A 14,682-nucleotide genomic window follows, 5' to 3' on the forward strand; every position below is an offset into this window, starting at 1 on the left:
TCAAAGGCTTTTTTTCTTATACTAATGTCATAAACCTTGATTCGTAGATCATTGTTTTGCTTGCCTTTGGGATTATAGATTCTGAGGGGTTGTTTTGTTTTGTTTTGTTTTGTATTGTCTCTGGATTACCCAGTGGTCTCTTCTTTTTTATTTTTAATATATTTTTGATACGTTTTTATTTTGAATTCTGAATTATGTGGTACAGTTTTGTATAGGCTGGGATTCCCCCCCAAACTCCCTCCCCCCCGCCCCCCGTGATCTCTTCTAAGAGTGCAGCTGTGAATTCATTGTTAGCCTCTCCAAGCCTTGGTTTCTTAAACCAGACAGACATCATTCTAGCCCCTGCACTTACGAGACTAGAGTCTGTATCTGGCACACATAAGTTGATAACTGGCACAGCTTGGGTCCTGCCAGGAGCGGTGCTGTCACTCCTGTGTTAGTATTAGACCACTCTCTGGTCCATGGCCAGGGCTGGCTGGAGGTTGGGGAGAGTCTTCCTGTTAAAAGCTGGTTCATGCTGACAGTGGTTCCTGAACAGGAAGTTTTGCTCACATGCCTTCCACCTTGGATTTGGCGGAAGCACTTTGGGACTATTTTAAGCCCCATTGAGGTCCTGACTTCATTGTTATTTAGAAGTCTTTGGAGGCTGACCTAGGTGATGGAGCCATCTTCTGTGTTTCCTTTGAGTTTCAGTGATGAAGATGGAAAAAGGAAAACAGTGTTACTGTATGTGCCTTGATGGCCTGATGTCCGCTTTTGTTTTCATCTTGAAAGCTGGACTGAAGAAATTTTGAGCCAAAAAGTGAGTTAAAGAGCTAAAAGAATATTCAGGAGACTCTGAGGGGAAGCTGGTTACCTGTTGGATGGGACAGTGTGTACGCTTAGTCTTTTTTCTCTCTCTCTCTCTGCCCTTCTCTTTCCCATTGTTGTCAGATACCCTGTTCTCCTAAACTTTGTTTCTCCCGAGCAAAGAATACTTACATCCTCTAGTCCTGATCTTTGTGACTGCACAGAAATGTTCCTTATCTCCAGAAACTAAAGCTACTCTTGGACTAGCGGAGGTAATGCATTTAGGCATTTAGAGGAAATACTTTCAAGTCAGAAACAAAGGAAACATTTTTTCTGCTGGCAAACCTCTGACCTCCTCTTTCCTCCCATCCTCTGGTGTGGGGCTGGAATGAGAGTGGTGGTGGTGATGCTGTGGAAGTCTGCAGCAGTGTGTCTGAGGAAGTGGCCTGGATGCCCTAGGGCCTGGGAAGCACCCTGTCCTCACAGGAAAGTGGGCGAGGGATGAGTGCCTTTAGGGGCTGGCTATGTGGAACAGCTGTTGGGGGAAGGTAGTGAAAACACCTAAGGGCTCTGCTTCAAAGTGCAACTGAGTTCATCACCACCCATTTGGGAACTTCATCATTCAGTGAGAAGGTAAAGAAATGGCCTCCAAAAAGTGGCATCTGAGCTGTCTTGATTTTACTTTTTGAGGTTGCCACTGAGCTTCATCTTAAGTTTTGCAAAAGCTGCTTCTGTGCTGAAAATTGGGAAGTTCTGGAGTACTACTACATTGTATTGTGTCTTTGCCTCATGTCGAGCTGGAAAGTACGCAGCGCTTACCTACTGTGCGTTCCCTTATAGCTCTAAGGAGTACTTGCTTTGGTTCCCACCAGGTGAACAGCTGCTTTGTGAGGCCAGCACAGTACTGAAGTATGTTCAGGAAGATTCCTGCCAGCGGGGAGTCTATGGAAGACTCGTCTGCACGGACTTCAAGATTTCCTTTCTGGGTGATGATGAGTCTGCATTGGACAGTACTGTATGTATGAGCCATGTTCATGGGCAGTGCAGGTTGTCCATTGTCTTGTCCCCAACTTAACCATTACTCCATGCTCATCCCTGACGCACCAGAGTAAAATCCACCAACACAAGTCCTCTTCACTGGTCTGCTCCCTCTTAACCTCCTTTTGGTGGAGGGTTGTTTAGAAGGTTCCTGTCTGTGCCGTATGTCACACAGGCTTGCACTTGACCTCTTGGATAGATGTGAACTTTTTCTCGTTTTGTTTTATATTTCAGCATTGGATGTTTCACTCCTGGAATACTATCTCCTCAGATGTACTAGTTCCCCACATATTGTCTACTAACTTTAGTAATGAAACTGATGATGAATACTGCTTTTAAATTCGGGTTTATTTTATGTTTAATCTGAATGTAGTAGTGGTATGCTTAGGAGACATTGGACCTACTAATGCAGGATGAGAGGTTGAATAAGAAGCAAGCTGTGTGTTAGTGGAAACCCAGCCAAAGTACTTCCTGGCCTCAGTGCGCCTGTTGTCCAGGACCACCCTAGCTTCCTAAACAGCAGCTGTTTTCTGCTGCAGCAGCATGGTTCACAGCCCTGTACAAAAGACAGCCTGGATCTCCCCGTGTGGTCTTCATAAAACTGGCTGCAAGTGACTTTGTCAGGCTGCTGTTTGCATTCATATGGAGTGTTAACCCTACACGGCTCAGAGTGATGTGCTTGGTATGTTGAGCCTGCCTGAGAGCAGCCAAGATGCAGCATGCTCTGCCAGAGTGTGAAAAGCAATAGTCTGAGCTTTCCCCATGTGCTTCACCATCCTTTTCTTGGAGTGGGGCTGCATTTCCCTGCTGATCTGTGTGTTTATAAATAACATACACAGAAAGGAGTCACAGTTTCGTTTTGAATCTTCTAGGAAACTCATTTTAAGAACAAGATTATAGGAGAAAATGACATAACGCTCCACTGTGTTGATCAAATTTATGGAGGTAAGTATCTGCATTCCCTTGTTTTTGTCTGTCTTTGAGTGTATAGCTGGTAATGGTGATGATATTTTTATGACTCCATCATTATGAGAAATTTGTTCGCATGCATCATTTTAATTAATTTCATAGATGATGGAATTGATGTTTAAAGTCATTTTATTTGGGGCTCACTTTGCTGGAGCAGTTTGGGCTTGGACCACACAGAGCCATTATAGGTTGGACGTTGCTTATGCTTTCTGCTGCCAGTATCAGCTGTGTAGGTTTTACTTGGAAAGCTAATCTGATGAAGGTCTTACATTAGGAATGGTTCTTCTGCTGACTAAGCAAGCCTCTTATGCCAAGCCTCTTTTGTCTTACTTCTCTGTTTTTGTAGAGGTCATTTTCAGAATCCATTCAGTGGCAGTTTATAATGTTTTCAATGCCAAAAGGTTCTAGGTGAGTCTATACTCAGACTGAGAGGAAGGGGTCAGGGAGACCCATTCTATAAACCAGGGGGAATAGATGGTCACAATGGTGTGTCCTGAGTGATCTCCTGTCCGTCCATCGTCTCAGCTTCTGGAGCTGGGTGTTCCCCTGGAGTCAGCTCTACCAGCAAGAGCAGTCAGCTTGGGTCTTGTGCTTCCTCCAGAGGCACCAAGAACCTTAGCTGCTCAGAGAGCCTCGGCTCTTGGCTATAGGCAAAGAGAAGGCAGACAACACCTTTCCTCTCTCTTTTGAATAAATGAAGGTAGACTGTGAACTTACTGTTTCTTTAGCTTTAACTGGTTGCTGCACAGTAATATTTCCCTTCCTGATTTCATCATTGCATTCATCTGTAGTGTTTGATGAGAAAAAAAAGACTCTCTTTGGACAACTGAAGAAATACCCTGAGAAACTCATCATCCACTGTAAAGACCTCCGTGTGTTCCACTTTTGCCTGAGGTACACAAAGGAAGAGGAAGTCAAAAGGGTAACTAGTTGCATGTGTTTTTAGGTTTTATTTCCCATCAGATTTTCCCCACTGACTCAAAATTATTCTTGCCTAGCACACAAGTTGAGGGAAGGCTTGCTTTCTTTGCTTTTAAATTTCTTTTCCTTTTTTATTTTCTTAAAGATGTATTTATTTTTTATTGGAAAGGCAGACCTACAGAGAGAGGGAGAAACAGAAAGCTCTTCCATCCAGTGGTTCACTCCCTAAATGGTTGCAATGGCCAGAACTGAGCCAATCCAAAACCAGGAGCCAGGAGTCTCTGCCAGATCTCCCACATGGGTGCAGGATCCCAAGGCTTTGGGCCGTCCTCAACTGCTTTCCCAGGCCACATGCAGGGAGCAGGATGGGAAGTAGAGCAATCAGGACACGAATGGATGCCCATATTGGATAACCTGCCCAAAATTTATTTTCGTTTCATTTGAAAGACAATCAGACATGGAGAGGCAGGGAGATAGCAAGAGAGAATAATAGAGAGAGAGAGCAAGAGAGATCTTTCAGCCACTTGTTCACTCACTACATGTTCACAACAGCCAGAGTTGATACTGGCTAAAGCCAGGAGCCCAGAACTAATTTTAGGTCTCCTGCTTTGGTGGCAAAGACCCAACTGCTTGAACCATCATCTGCCATATTAATAGGAAGCTGGATTGGCAACAGAGCCAGGACTCAGACCAAATACTCTCATATGCAAAGTAGGTGTCCCAAGTAGTGATGTAATTGCTCCACTGAATGAATGCCTGCTCCAGGGGAACCCTTTACTCTGTGAGGTTGAAGTTGATTGCAGTCCCAAAATCTTTGACTGGAATTTGAGAGGCAGTTTGGTGAAACATGTCTGTGCATCAGCTTGGCATATGTTGCCTTTAATCCTTCAGTTGGGAGGTAGTGATTGTGTGTGGAAGGACGAAGCCTTCAGGTCAGAGGTGCAGAGCCAGTTTGTAGGTGTGCTGTGGGGCACTGAGCAAATGGAAATCCCTGGGTGCCACAGCATTGAGTGACCTCAGAAAGTTGCTGTACCAGTTTGAAGTTTAGAATAACTGCCAAGATATCTAGTAACTTACACAAAGTATCATGTTTGCCACCCTCATGATGAACATCAGGGGAATCCTACCAAGAGGCCAGGTTGTGTATACTGTCCTGACTATGATGAGTTACATGCATTTATAAGCAGCCTGTTAATTTTCTCTTAAATAGTGTGGTATTCTGGTTAGAATAGTAAACCTGATTTCAGTTTCTATTCTGAGCTGGAAAATAATAGTTTAGTTACAGAAAATTTCCTGAGAAGCCAGATAACTCACTTTGAATGATAGTGTTAGTCATCTATCCAAATATATTTCTGTCTTACCACAGCAGATTGCAAGTACTGATACTGATTTTTTTCCCTCATCTTCAAAATGTTCGAAGTCCACGACCAGGGTAGCAACCAAGACACTTCGTTGTTTGACTCTTGGCTTTCCTGGTGTTTTTTAAAAGCTTGATCATATGCATTGGTTGTTTCTTTTCTAGATTGTCAGTGGGATAATTCATCATACCCAGGCTCCTAAGCTGCTGAAACGATTGTTTCTGTTTTCCTATGCAACTGCTGCCCAAAACATTATAGGTAAGTGTTCTGGGCTCCACCCAAGGAGGGACAGGGTCCCTGCACTCTTACCACCTGCAGCAGTGGCATTTGGTCACCTCTTGGTGTTGGTGCTTTCTCAGGCCACAAGCAGGGAGCTGGATTAGAAGCAGGGCTGCCAGGATTAGAACCGGCGCCCATATGGGATCCCGGGGCATTCAAGGCGATGACTTTAGCTGCTAGGCCACCATGCCAGGCCCTCTTATTTTTTTTTTTTTTTTTAAGATTTATTTATTTTTGTTGGAAAGGCAGATATACAGAGAGAAGGAGAGGCATATAGTTCTGTCCAGTGATTCATTCCCCAGTGGCCACAACAGCCACAGCTGAGCCTGTCTGAAGCCAAGAGCCAGGAGCTTCTTCCGGGTCTCCCATGTGGGTGCAGGGCTCCAAGGCTCTGGACTGTCCTCTACTTCTTTTCCAGGCCACAATCAGGGAGCTGGATAGAAAATAGAGTAGCTGGGACATAAACCAGCGCCGTATGGGATCTCAGCACAACAAGGCGAGGTTGTTGCACAAGGCCCAACATGTAGCATTTTTGTTCTATTTTAGTTCCATTCTTTTCTCCCTTTTGACCCTTGTTTTTCAGGCAAGGTTGTAATTGATAGATATTAATTAGCCAGTTAGCTTTTTTTTTTGTTGAGTAGGGTTTATAGAAGAGTACTTTTTAATTTGAATATTTTAGTCCCTGACTTAATAAATTATAAATGGAGTTGGCACTGAATTGTAGTAGACTGGGCTTCCACCCGTGGCACCAGCATCTCATATGTGTCCTCGCTGTTGCAGTTTTGACCCAGCTTCCTGCTTTATGGCATAGGAAAGCAGCAGAAGATGGCCCAAGTGCTTGAGCCCCTGTACTTGTGTGGGAGACCCAGTGAAAGCTCCCAGGTCCTAGCTTAGTATCAGTTTAGCTCCAACCATTGTAGCCATTTGGAGAGTGAACAGGTGGAAGGAAGGTCTTTCTCTCCTTGTGTGTGAGTGTCTGCCTTACTTTCTCGCTGTGACTCTACCTTTGAAATAAAAAATAAAATCCTAAAAAGAAAAGTCATAATTGTGTTTTGGCTGAAAAGTTCTAAATTCTAGTGACATGGAGATTTTGCGGAAAGACCTGCCAGTATTGCCAGGAAAACTACCTGCTATGCTGAGTGGGAGTGCTGTCCACTAACAGCCATGGAGTTTTATGAATGTGTTTTTGCTTTATGGCCTTTTGTAGTTGCCTGAGTTTGAATTCCATTTCCACAGCTGCCTAGTTCTATGGCTTTTTTTTAACCTTCCTTTCCATTTACATAACATGAAGGAAATAACATTATCTGTCTATAATTTTAGCCAGTCCTTTAGGCATGTAGGGATTAAAACATATTAAATATCTCTTATCCAAAATGCTTGAGATCAGAAATGTTTCAGATTAAAGAATCTTTTAAATATTTATATTTTTAAAGATTTATTTATTTTTTATTGGAAAGTCAGAGTTACAAAGTAAAGGAGAGACAGAGACAGAAAGATCTTTCATTCTCTGGTTCATTCAAGTGGCTGCAACAGCTGGAGCTGAGCTGATCCAAAACCAGGAGCCAGGAGCCTCTTCTGGGTCTCCCATCGGATGCAGGGTCTGCAGGCTCTGGGGCATCCTGTACTGCTTTCCCGGGCCACAAGCAGGGGAGCTGAATGGGAAGTGGAGCAGCTGGGATTAGAACCGGCGCCCATATGGGATCCGAGCGCATGCAAGGCAAGGACTTGAGCCACTAGGCTACCACACCAGGCCCAGGTTTTTAACTTTTTAAAATACTTATATATAAATAATAAAATCTAAGCATGTAATTCATTTATGTTTCATATATACTTTGTGCACATAGTCTGAAGGTACTTTATGCAATATTTTTTGTGCACCATTTGACCTCACACGAAATCCACTATGGTATCATGTCAGCACTGAAATTTTTCTTTTGTTTACGGCATTTCAGATTTTCAGGCTATTGGTACTCATTCTGTGTAAGCATTGACTGTTATCATCATGATACTATTTTTGCTGTGATCTGGTTTTGCCCATAGGAGCAGAATGAGTTATTTTATCACTTTTTTTAATATGCAAAGGCTTGAGCTAGCTCTGATAGGATTTGTATAAATGCCCAAGACTGACTCGTACCACCAACAACAAGCAGGTCTGTGACTTGGGAGTAGACCGAGGATGTGTCTGCTGGGTGTAAGAGCGGTTCTCTAGGGGTAGGCATTTGGCAGAGCTGTTCAAATAGCTGATATTCTGTCTGGACATACCTAGGTTCAGTACCTGTCTGTAGTGGACATACCTAGGTTCAGTACCCGTCTGTAGTGGACATACCTAGGTTCGGTACCTGTCTGTAGTGGACATACCTAGGTTCAGTACCTGGCTGTAGTGGACATACCTAGGATCGGTACCTGTCTGTAGTGGACGTACCTAGGTTCAGTACCTGGCTGTAGCTCCCGACTCCGGGTAACCGAGTGGCACGGTGATGTCTCAGAGTAGTGGATTCCTGCTGTCCATGTGGGAGACCTGGACTGAATTCTAGCTGCTGCTCAGCCATTGCAGGCAATTGGGAAATGATCCACTGAGAAGAGGCTGGCTCTCTCTGGGTTTCTCTGCCTTGTAAATTAAAAACAAAACAAAGCAAGAAGCACACACACATGCATGCGCACAGCACAGGACTCCTGGGAATTCCATCCTAGTGGGTGGTTAGGTGCAGAAGTGCGTGTCTGCATTCGCTAGCCTGGGCTAGCAGGTGCCAACCGCCACCATTGCTCTCTGATGTGCTTTTTGCCTTTGGTAACAGGTGTCATATGAGACAGTTTTATTCCAACTAAATGAGGATTTACATTCAATAATTTGACATTCTGTTGAAATCAGTTTGTTATTTTTTGCACTTACTGTTAGGGCTAAAGATGTTTCATTATATTAGCATTTGCACCAAGCTCTGTCTTTTAGTGCTTCACATAGTGTCTTTGTGTCACATAAGTTATCTCCTGGTCAGATGACTGAAGATAGAGCTGTAAATTACTTCTGCAGGGAATGGAACAAGAACAACTCCTTCTCTGCAATATAAAGACAGGCGCCTCATCTTAAATTTGGATGAATGACAAAAAAATAGAACAAGCTTAGGAATAATAATAGGTGAATGCATTTTGCTCGGCTCAACATGTGCTTAGTGGAGGAAGTTAGGGCCCGAGGATGTGCTTTCACATGATTAAAATACTTTTTGAAGAGACTGTCTTTCTCTCCCCTCCCTCCCCTTTTTGATAGCCGCCGGTCCGAAGAACCATACAGTAATGTTTGACACACTGAAGGACTGGTGTTGGGAATTGGAGCGGACCAAGGGCAATGTGAAGTATAAAGCCGTGAGTGTCAACGAAGGCTACAAAATCTGTGACAGGTAAGCCGTAAGCTGGGTATGTAGCATGCAGCTCATGAGGTGGAAGCATGCTGTGTTTTTAGTATATTTACAAGTTGTATAGCTGTCACCACAGTCAACTCTACAGTATTTTCATCATTTCCAAAAGAAACTGCATACTCATTATCAGTCATTTCCTTTTTCCCTTGGGCATATCACCCTTCCTCAACCATAGGTAACCCCCAGTCTACTTTCTTTCTTTATTATTTTGCCTGTTCTGGACGCGAATCTTAAGCTTTGTGGTCTGGTAGGACTAACTTCTTAGACTTGGGTGTAGTGTTACAGTGTAATGTGCCTGGATTTTATTCTTTGTTATTTGGTGGTAATGATATGTATTACCTCTATCTGTTCACTAGTTCATAGATATTTGAATCATTTTTATGATTTGGCCCTCTGAATAATATGATTACAAGCCTTATACACCTATTGTTTGGGTATTTGTTTTTATTTTTCTTGGATGCATACCTAAGAATAGCGTTTGCAGATCATTTAGTAACTCTGCATTTAACTCTTTGAGAAACTGCCCTGCTGCTTTCCTCAGGAACCACACTAGTTCATATCCCCATTAGCAGTACATGAGTTCTGTTCCCAGTAGCAGTACTAGCTTTTTAGAGAAACAACTCAAAAAATGAGTTTATATCTTTTTGCTGTTCCCTTTACTGTATCCAAAATCCAAGTGTAAAGCTTGCAGAGCGGGCTCGGCAGCGTGGCCTAGTGGCTAAGGTGCTCGCCTTGATCCCATATGGCCACTGGTTCTAATCCCGGCAGCTCCACTTCCTCTCTGTCTCTCCTCCTCTCAGTATATCTGACTTTGTAATAAAAATAAAATAAATCTTTAAAAAAAAAAAAAAAAAAAAAAAAGCTTGCAGAGCAATTTCTGAGTTTATGTTGTATATTTTCTTCCTTTAGTGCTTTGTTTAATCATTCAGTAAATTGTTTGAGTCCCTTCCAACCCGCCTGCTGGAAATAGCCAACGGAGGACCTGAACACCTCTGTCCTCCAGAGCTGCCATTCTGTGACAGGAAGGTGATGAGATGCTAAAGAAGTAAATTAGATTATAAAACAAGTGCCATGGAGGAAAATAGATTAGGCAAGGGAGTGTGGAGGTGATGGTGGCAGGCTTGCTCAGAAAGGTCTGGAGTGAGTGGCATCAAGCAAAGCTTTGAAAGCAGTGAAGGGATGAGCAGTGAAGGGTTCCTGACGGTGAACTTGCCAGGCTGAGGGAACAGGGGTGGCCGAGTCTTGAGGGGGGAGCAGTGAAAAAGGCCTACTGGCTGCAGGGAACAAGCAGGGGGAGGAGTAACACTGGCTGAGGTCAGGGAGCAGAGGGGACCATCAAATGGTGAGGGACATGGCAGCTTTCCAAAGAGTCATCACCTGACTGCTGGGACAGCCTGTGGGCATGTTTGAGCAGAGCTGATGTACATTTGTAAAGGATAACTCTGCATAATCTGTTTTAGAAACAGGAATCTTATCATTTGGGAACAGACTCCTTAAAGCCTGTGAAGTTTAACAAAATGTATTTTTGTAGAGCTTTTTGTATTCATGATTCTGATAGGCCTGTTCAGCAGGTCAGTTTTAATTTTGATCAATCTCAGATAATTACAGGGACACTTCTCAGTCCATTCCAGAATAAGCTGTGAGGACAGTTGGGAAGGTTGGCAGGGCCTCAGTCCTTCCCAGAACCTCACTGTGTCACCCCACGCCCTCCTGTTTTCCGGGGATGAGGCTAGATGGGAAGAGCCACTGCCACTCAGAAAGGGATCATCTCCTGTTGCAGTTGCTAGCAGTTTGCAGTGAGATGTTCCTGTTGATATAAAACATTTCTATTTCCAGAATTATTTTTTAATAAATGTATTTAATTTTTGATGATGTTTATGTAATTGAGATGGATGTATGCCCATGTGGACCACTGATTAGTGGGAAGGGTTGAGGATTGGGAGAAAGTGGAGGAGACAATTGCTTCCAGTTTTTTTTTTTCTTCCTCTCGGGGGGAGAGAGAAGAGAAGGGTAGATGGCTGCTCCCACCAGCCTAATGGCATCAGTAACTGGGGATATGGAATGGCCATTTGATGTCCTCATAGGGTCCCCAGTGTGGAACATGTTCTGAGGTACTGCTTAAGTGCTTTCAGTAGTTCTGAGACACTGTTAATTTTATTACCACAAGATTGAGGAAATCCCTCCAAGGTCCACTGGCTGGCATAGTCTACCTTAGAGTATCCACTCCTCCAGAGTTGCTGTCAGAGCTTGGCCAGGAGAGTTGTACAGTTTGTTCTGTCCTCCATCCTCTGCCATCAGTCGGATCCTCCAGCTTCCCTTCTCCAGACCACTAGGTCTCAGCCCCCTTGCTTACCTGCAGATGCAGTGGCCTTGTTGGTGAAAGTCCCCCAGAAGTCATTCCTCTCTTGCAGTGTACTCCCACAGTCCTTCCCCATTCCCTGAGCAATCTACAGCTTCCACACCCACAGTCACATGGGTTCCCCAGCCTGATCTTCTGATAGGGTGGTGTGCTGGCCTGGAACCCTGTCGTCCAACTGACCCGAGACCCAGTTACATGCCTGAGTCCCCATGCCTACTCCACCTGCCCTGGCACTCTGTTGGCCTATTCCCAACATTCTTTTTAAAAATATCCTGCTTACAGGGTCCTGACACAGTAGCTTAATGGCTAAAGTCCTCGCCTTGCGTGCACTGGGATATATATGGGCACTGATTCTAATCCCAGTGGCCCCACTTCCTATCCAGCTCCATGTTTGTGGCCTGGGAAAGCAGTTGAGGATGGCCCAAGGCCTTGGGATCCTGCACCCATGTTGGAGACCCAGAGGAGGCTCCTGGCTCATGGCTTTGGATTGGTGCAGCTCCGGCCGTTGTGGCTACCTGGGGAGTGAATTAGCAGACGGAAGATCTTCCTGGCTCTCCTCTCTGTATATCTCACTTTCCAATAAAAAAATAAATATATTTAAAAATATATATCCTGCCAGATACTGACCTGTTGGTATTTGCATAAATGTCAGCACATCAAAATACATCTGGATGAGAGGTCATTGGGATATAATTAATTAGGGGTAAATGGCGAGAATGGAGCTTTAGCAAGACTAATCCTTGGAGTATTCACAAGAGACATATACACCCCTTGGGCAGCCGCTGCCCCTGTTTTCCATCATTCCTTTGTCCTGTGGAAATGCTGTAGGGTACTTTTTTCCCCCAGGGCCATGTGCTGTGATCTTTGGTGTCCATATGCTACCCGGCAGGCCCAGTGAGCTTCTCCATGTGCGTCTGATCATAGTTATCCCCTACTCTGGAGGCTTCTTTTTGTTCTTGCTGTGCATGATGACCTTAATAAATGCTCCAAGACCCTGCATGGTTTGACTCTTGCCTCGCTCTCCAAATGTGTGTTACACTCCTTACTCTGACCTCTCTGCCATAGGCTACAGGATCTTCTGTGTGGAGGCATCACTTGTTTCTTGGTGCACATGTATAGTTAATTCTACTTCTTTAGTCAGCTCAGGCACCACTTGCTTAGGGAAACTTCCTTTGACTAGATTAAAGAAGTACCATTGGCCTTTTTTGCAGCACTCCTTACAATCCTGCATTTATTTTTATTTGTATCATGTGGTTCATGTTTGTTTCTGTAACCTACAGCTCAGTAAAACCAAGGATACTATTTTTGCTCATCATTATATTCTCAGTGTCAAGCACAGTTCCTGGCTTCTGAGGGGTGCTTGGTAATAAGTTGAAGAAAACCCTATAAATAGTTACAATAGAGAACTCCAAAGATGTTGGACAAAGAATGAAAAACTGAGTGAATGTTATCTTCACATAAGGTCAGAGCTGGCTGTCCTAGTGTATATCACAGATCTTTTCTCTCTTCTAAAAAGTCCTTTTTTCCTCTTGCTTCCCCGCAAAAGTATAGGAACTTGTATGGACCCAGGAATAGGTTGTGTGAACAATACCAGCGCTCTATGAATTGATGCTGACACAGAGAGACATTCCAGCTCTGGGTTTCCCTTATCCTAAGGTTGTGCCAGAGTGGATCACCAAGATTTCTATGACTCAGGGCATCCAGTGTGGGAAGTGGCTGTTTATTTTGTATTCTCCTATGAGACTGACACAGTTACTTTCAGGGAAGGAATATTAATGCTTGAGAGTCTCACAGCAGAGACCCTCTGAACTCTGCTGACTGTGGGTTCTTGGCCCAGGAAAGGACAACCTGCATGCCCCTCACTGGATGTAGTGTTTTTCACCTCTGTCAAGCCTTGTCTGCTGGGAGACAGAAGGCACATTTGTAATACACTGGGCTCTGACTTTTCAGGGGATGAAGGTCCATCAGTTTGTAAGACAGAATTAACTAGTGAAGTAACGTAAAGTGTTCAACCTTGCTAGTTAGGGAAGATGAGAAAATTTTGAAACAGCTTGGCCCCACTGATATTGTCCACGTAGAAGTTAAGCTTCCACTTGCAGCACAGGCATCTCATATGAATGCTAATTTGAGATTTGACTTCTCCTCTTCATTTGGCTAGTGTGCCTGGGAAAGCAGTGTAAGCTGGGGCAGGTGCTTGCCCTTGCACCCACATAGAAGACTCTCTGAGCTGACTTTCACTTGGACCAGCCCTGGCCGTTGTGGCCATTTGGAGAGTGAACCAATGAATGGAAGATAATCTCTATAACTTCGAACTTCAAATAAATAATCATTTTAAAGTTTTTTAAATTTTATTTTTATATTGTTTACATAGTAGGGATACACGCCCATGTGGGCCTCCAGTTAGGGTTGTGAGGGTTGAGGCATGGAGGAAGATGGAAGGGGCAACTGTTTTAGTTTTTGTTGTTGTTGTTTTTTCCTCCTGTGTGTGCAGAAAAGGAAGGGGAGGGTGTTGCTCCTTGCTGTCAAACTATATCAGCACTTGGGGATGGAAGATGGTTATTTGATGATGCCTAAGAGACCCCAATTGGGGAATAATAAATACTCCAGGGGTGTTACTTGAGTGATTTTGATAGTTCTGAGATGTCATTGGCTTCATTGCACCAGGGTTGGGAAAATTTTTTCGTTATCTGTTGGCTGACCAAGTCCACTTTAGTGCATTCATAGACCCAGACACTTGCTGCAAAGCTTGGTCAGGGGAGTGGTCTAACCTGTTCTGCTTTCTGTCCTTTGATGAGTCACTCAAAGTCCTCTGCTGGCCTAGATGATCTGGCTGTTGCATCCCATATGTGCACCTGGACATGCTGTCCATTGCATAGACATCAGCAACTGAGGAGGCCCAGTACGGATATATACTCCAAGATCAGACCACATAATACTGTGATTTTCCCTGTGGTCAGGTTTTAAGTCTAGTGATCTAGTTGGGGAACCCCCAAAGTAACCTTGTCTGGGAAGATTTTAAACTTGACTCTTGTGTGCACCAGCCAGTACAAGGTCAGGTTCAGTCTGTTAACCATACCGGCCAACACACTTACCAGTGGAATGCAGTTGCCTGGTCAGTTTCACTTCCAGCCTTATCTCTCACAAAAACCAATAAGTGTTGTGGTCTAGCCCAGTCCAACCCACCACAGGGCTCGTCCTCACACATACACCAGGAGGTGCTGCAACCTAGTCACGGCAACCCCCAATAATCTCTGTCAGGCCTGTCCCTGGCCCAGGTTTTTGTATGTGCTGGCTAATGGTGTGGTCTAGCCTAGCCTGACCCACATCCCATCTGGCTCTGGTGCCATGGGTACTGTGGCTTAGCTCAACCCAACCTGCCACTAGAGCTGGCCCACACATGGCTAGCAGGTGCAGCTACCTCATTCAGCATGATCCACCCCCCAACTCCAGCTTTCATGCTCACTAGCAGGAGCTGCAGCTTATCAGAGGTGAACCCACAGTTCCCCTACCAGGACTGTTCCCAGCCCAAGATCTTGCAGTTGGAAGGGGGTACTGTTGT

At 44.4% G+C, this 14,682-nt stretch overlaps 1 protein-coding gene across 1 annotated transcript in view; it reads left to right on the forward strand.

The window, feature by feature from the left end:
* The window catches only part of MTMR12 (myotubularin related protein 12), a 71,941-nt gene that overhangs the window by 30,964 nt on the left and 26,295 nt on the right, over positions 1-14,682 (forward strand). The window contains exons 3-7 of the mRNA XM_004583634.4: positions 1,662-1,804; positions 2,700-2,772; positions 3,588-3,718; positions 5,240-5,333; positions 8,617-8,746. Coding sequence (XP_004583691.2) covers positions 1,662-1,804; positions 2,700-2,772; positions 3,588-3,718; positions 5,240-5,333; positions 8,617-8,746 — 571 coding nt within the window. The remainder of the gene's footprint in view (positions 1-1,661; positions 1,805-2,699; positions 2,773-3,587; positions 3,719-5,239; positions 5,334-8,616; positions 8,747-14,682) is intronic.

This window comes from Ochotona princeps, chromosome 23, assembly GCF_030435755.1.
Source record: "Ochotona princeps isolate mOchPri1 chromosome 23, mOchPri1.hap1, whole genome shotgun sequence".
NCBI classification, from domain to species: Eukaryota; Metazoa; Chordata; class Mammalia; order Lagomorpha; family Ochotonidae; genus Ochotona; species Ochotona princeps.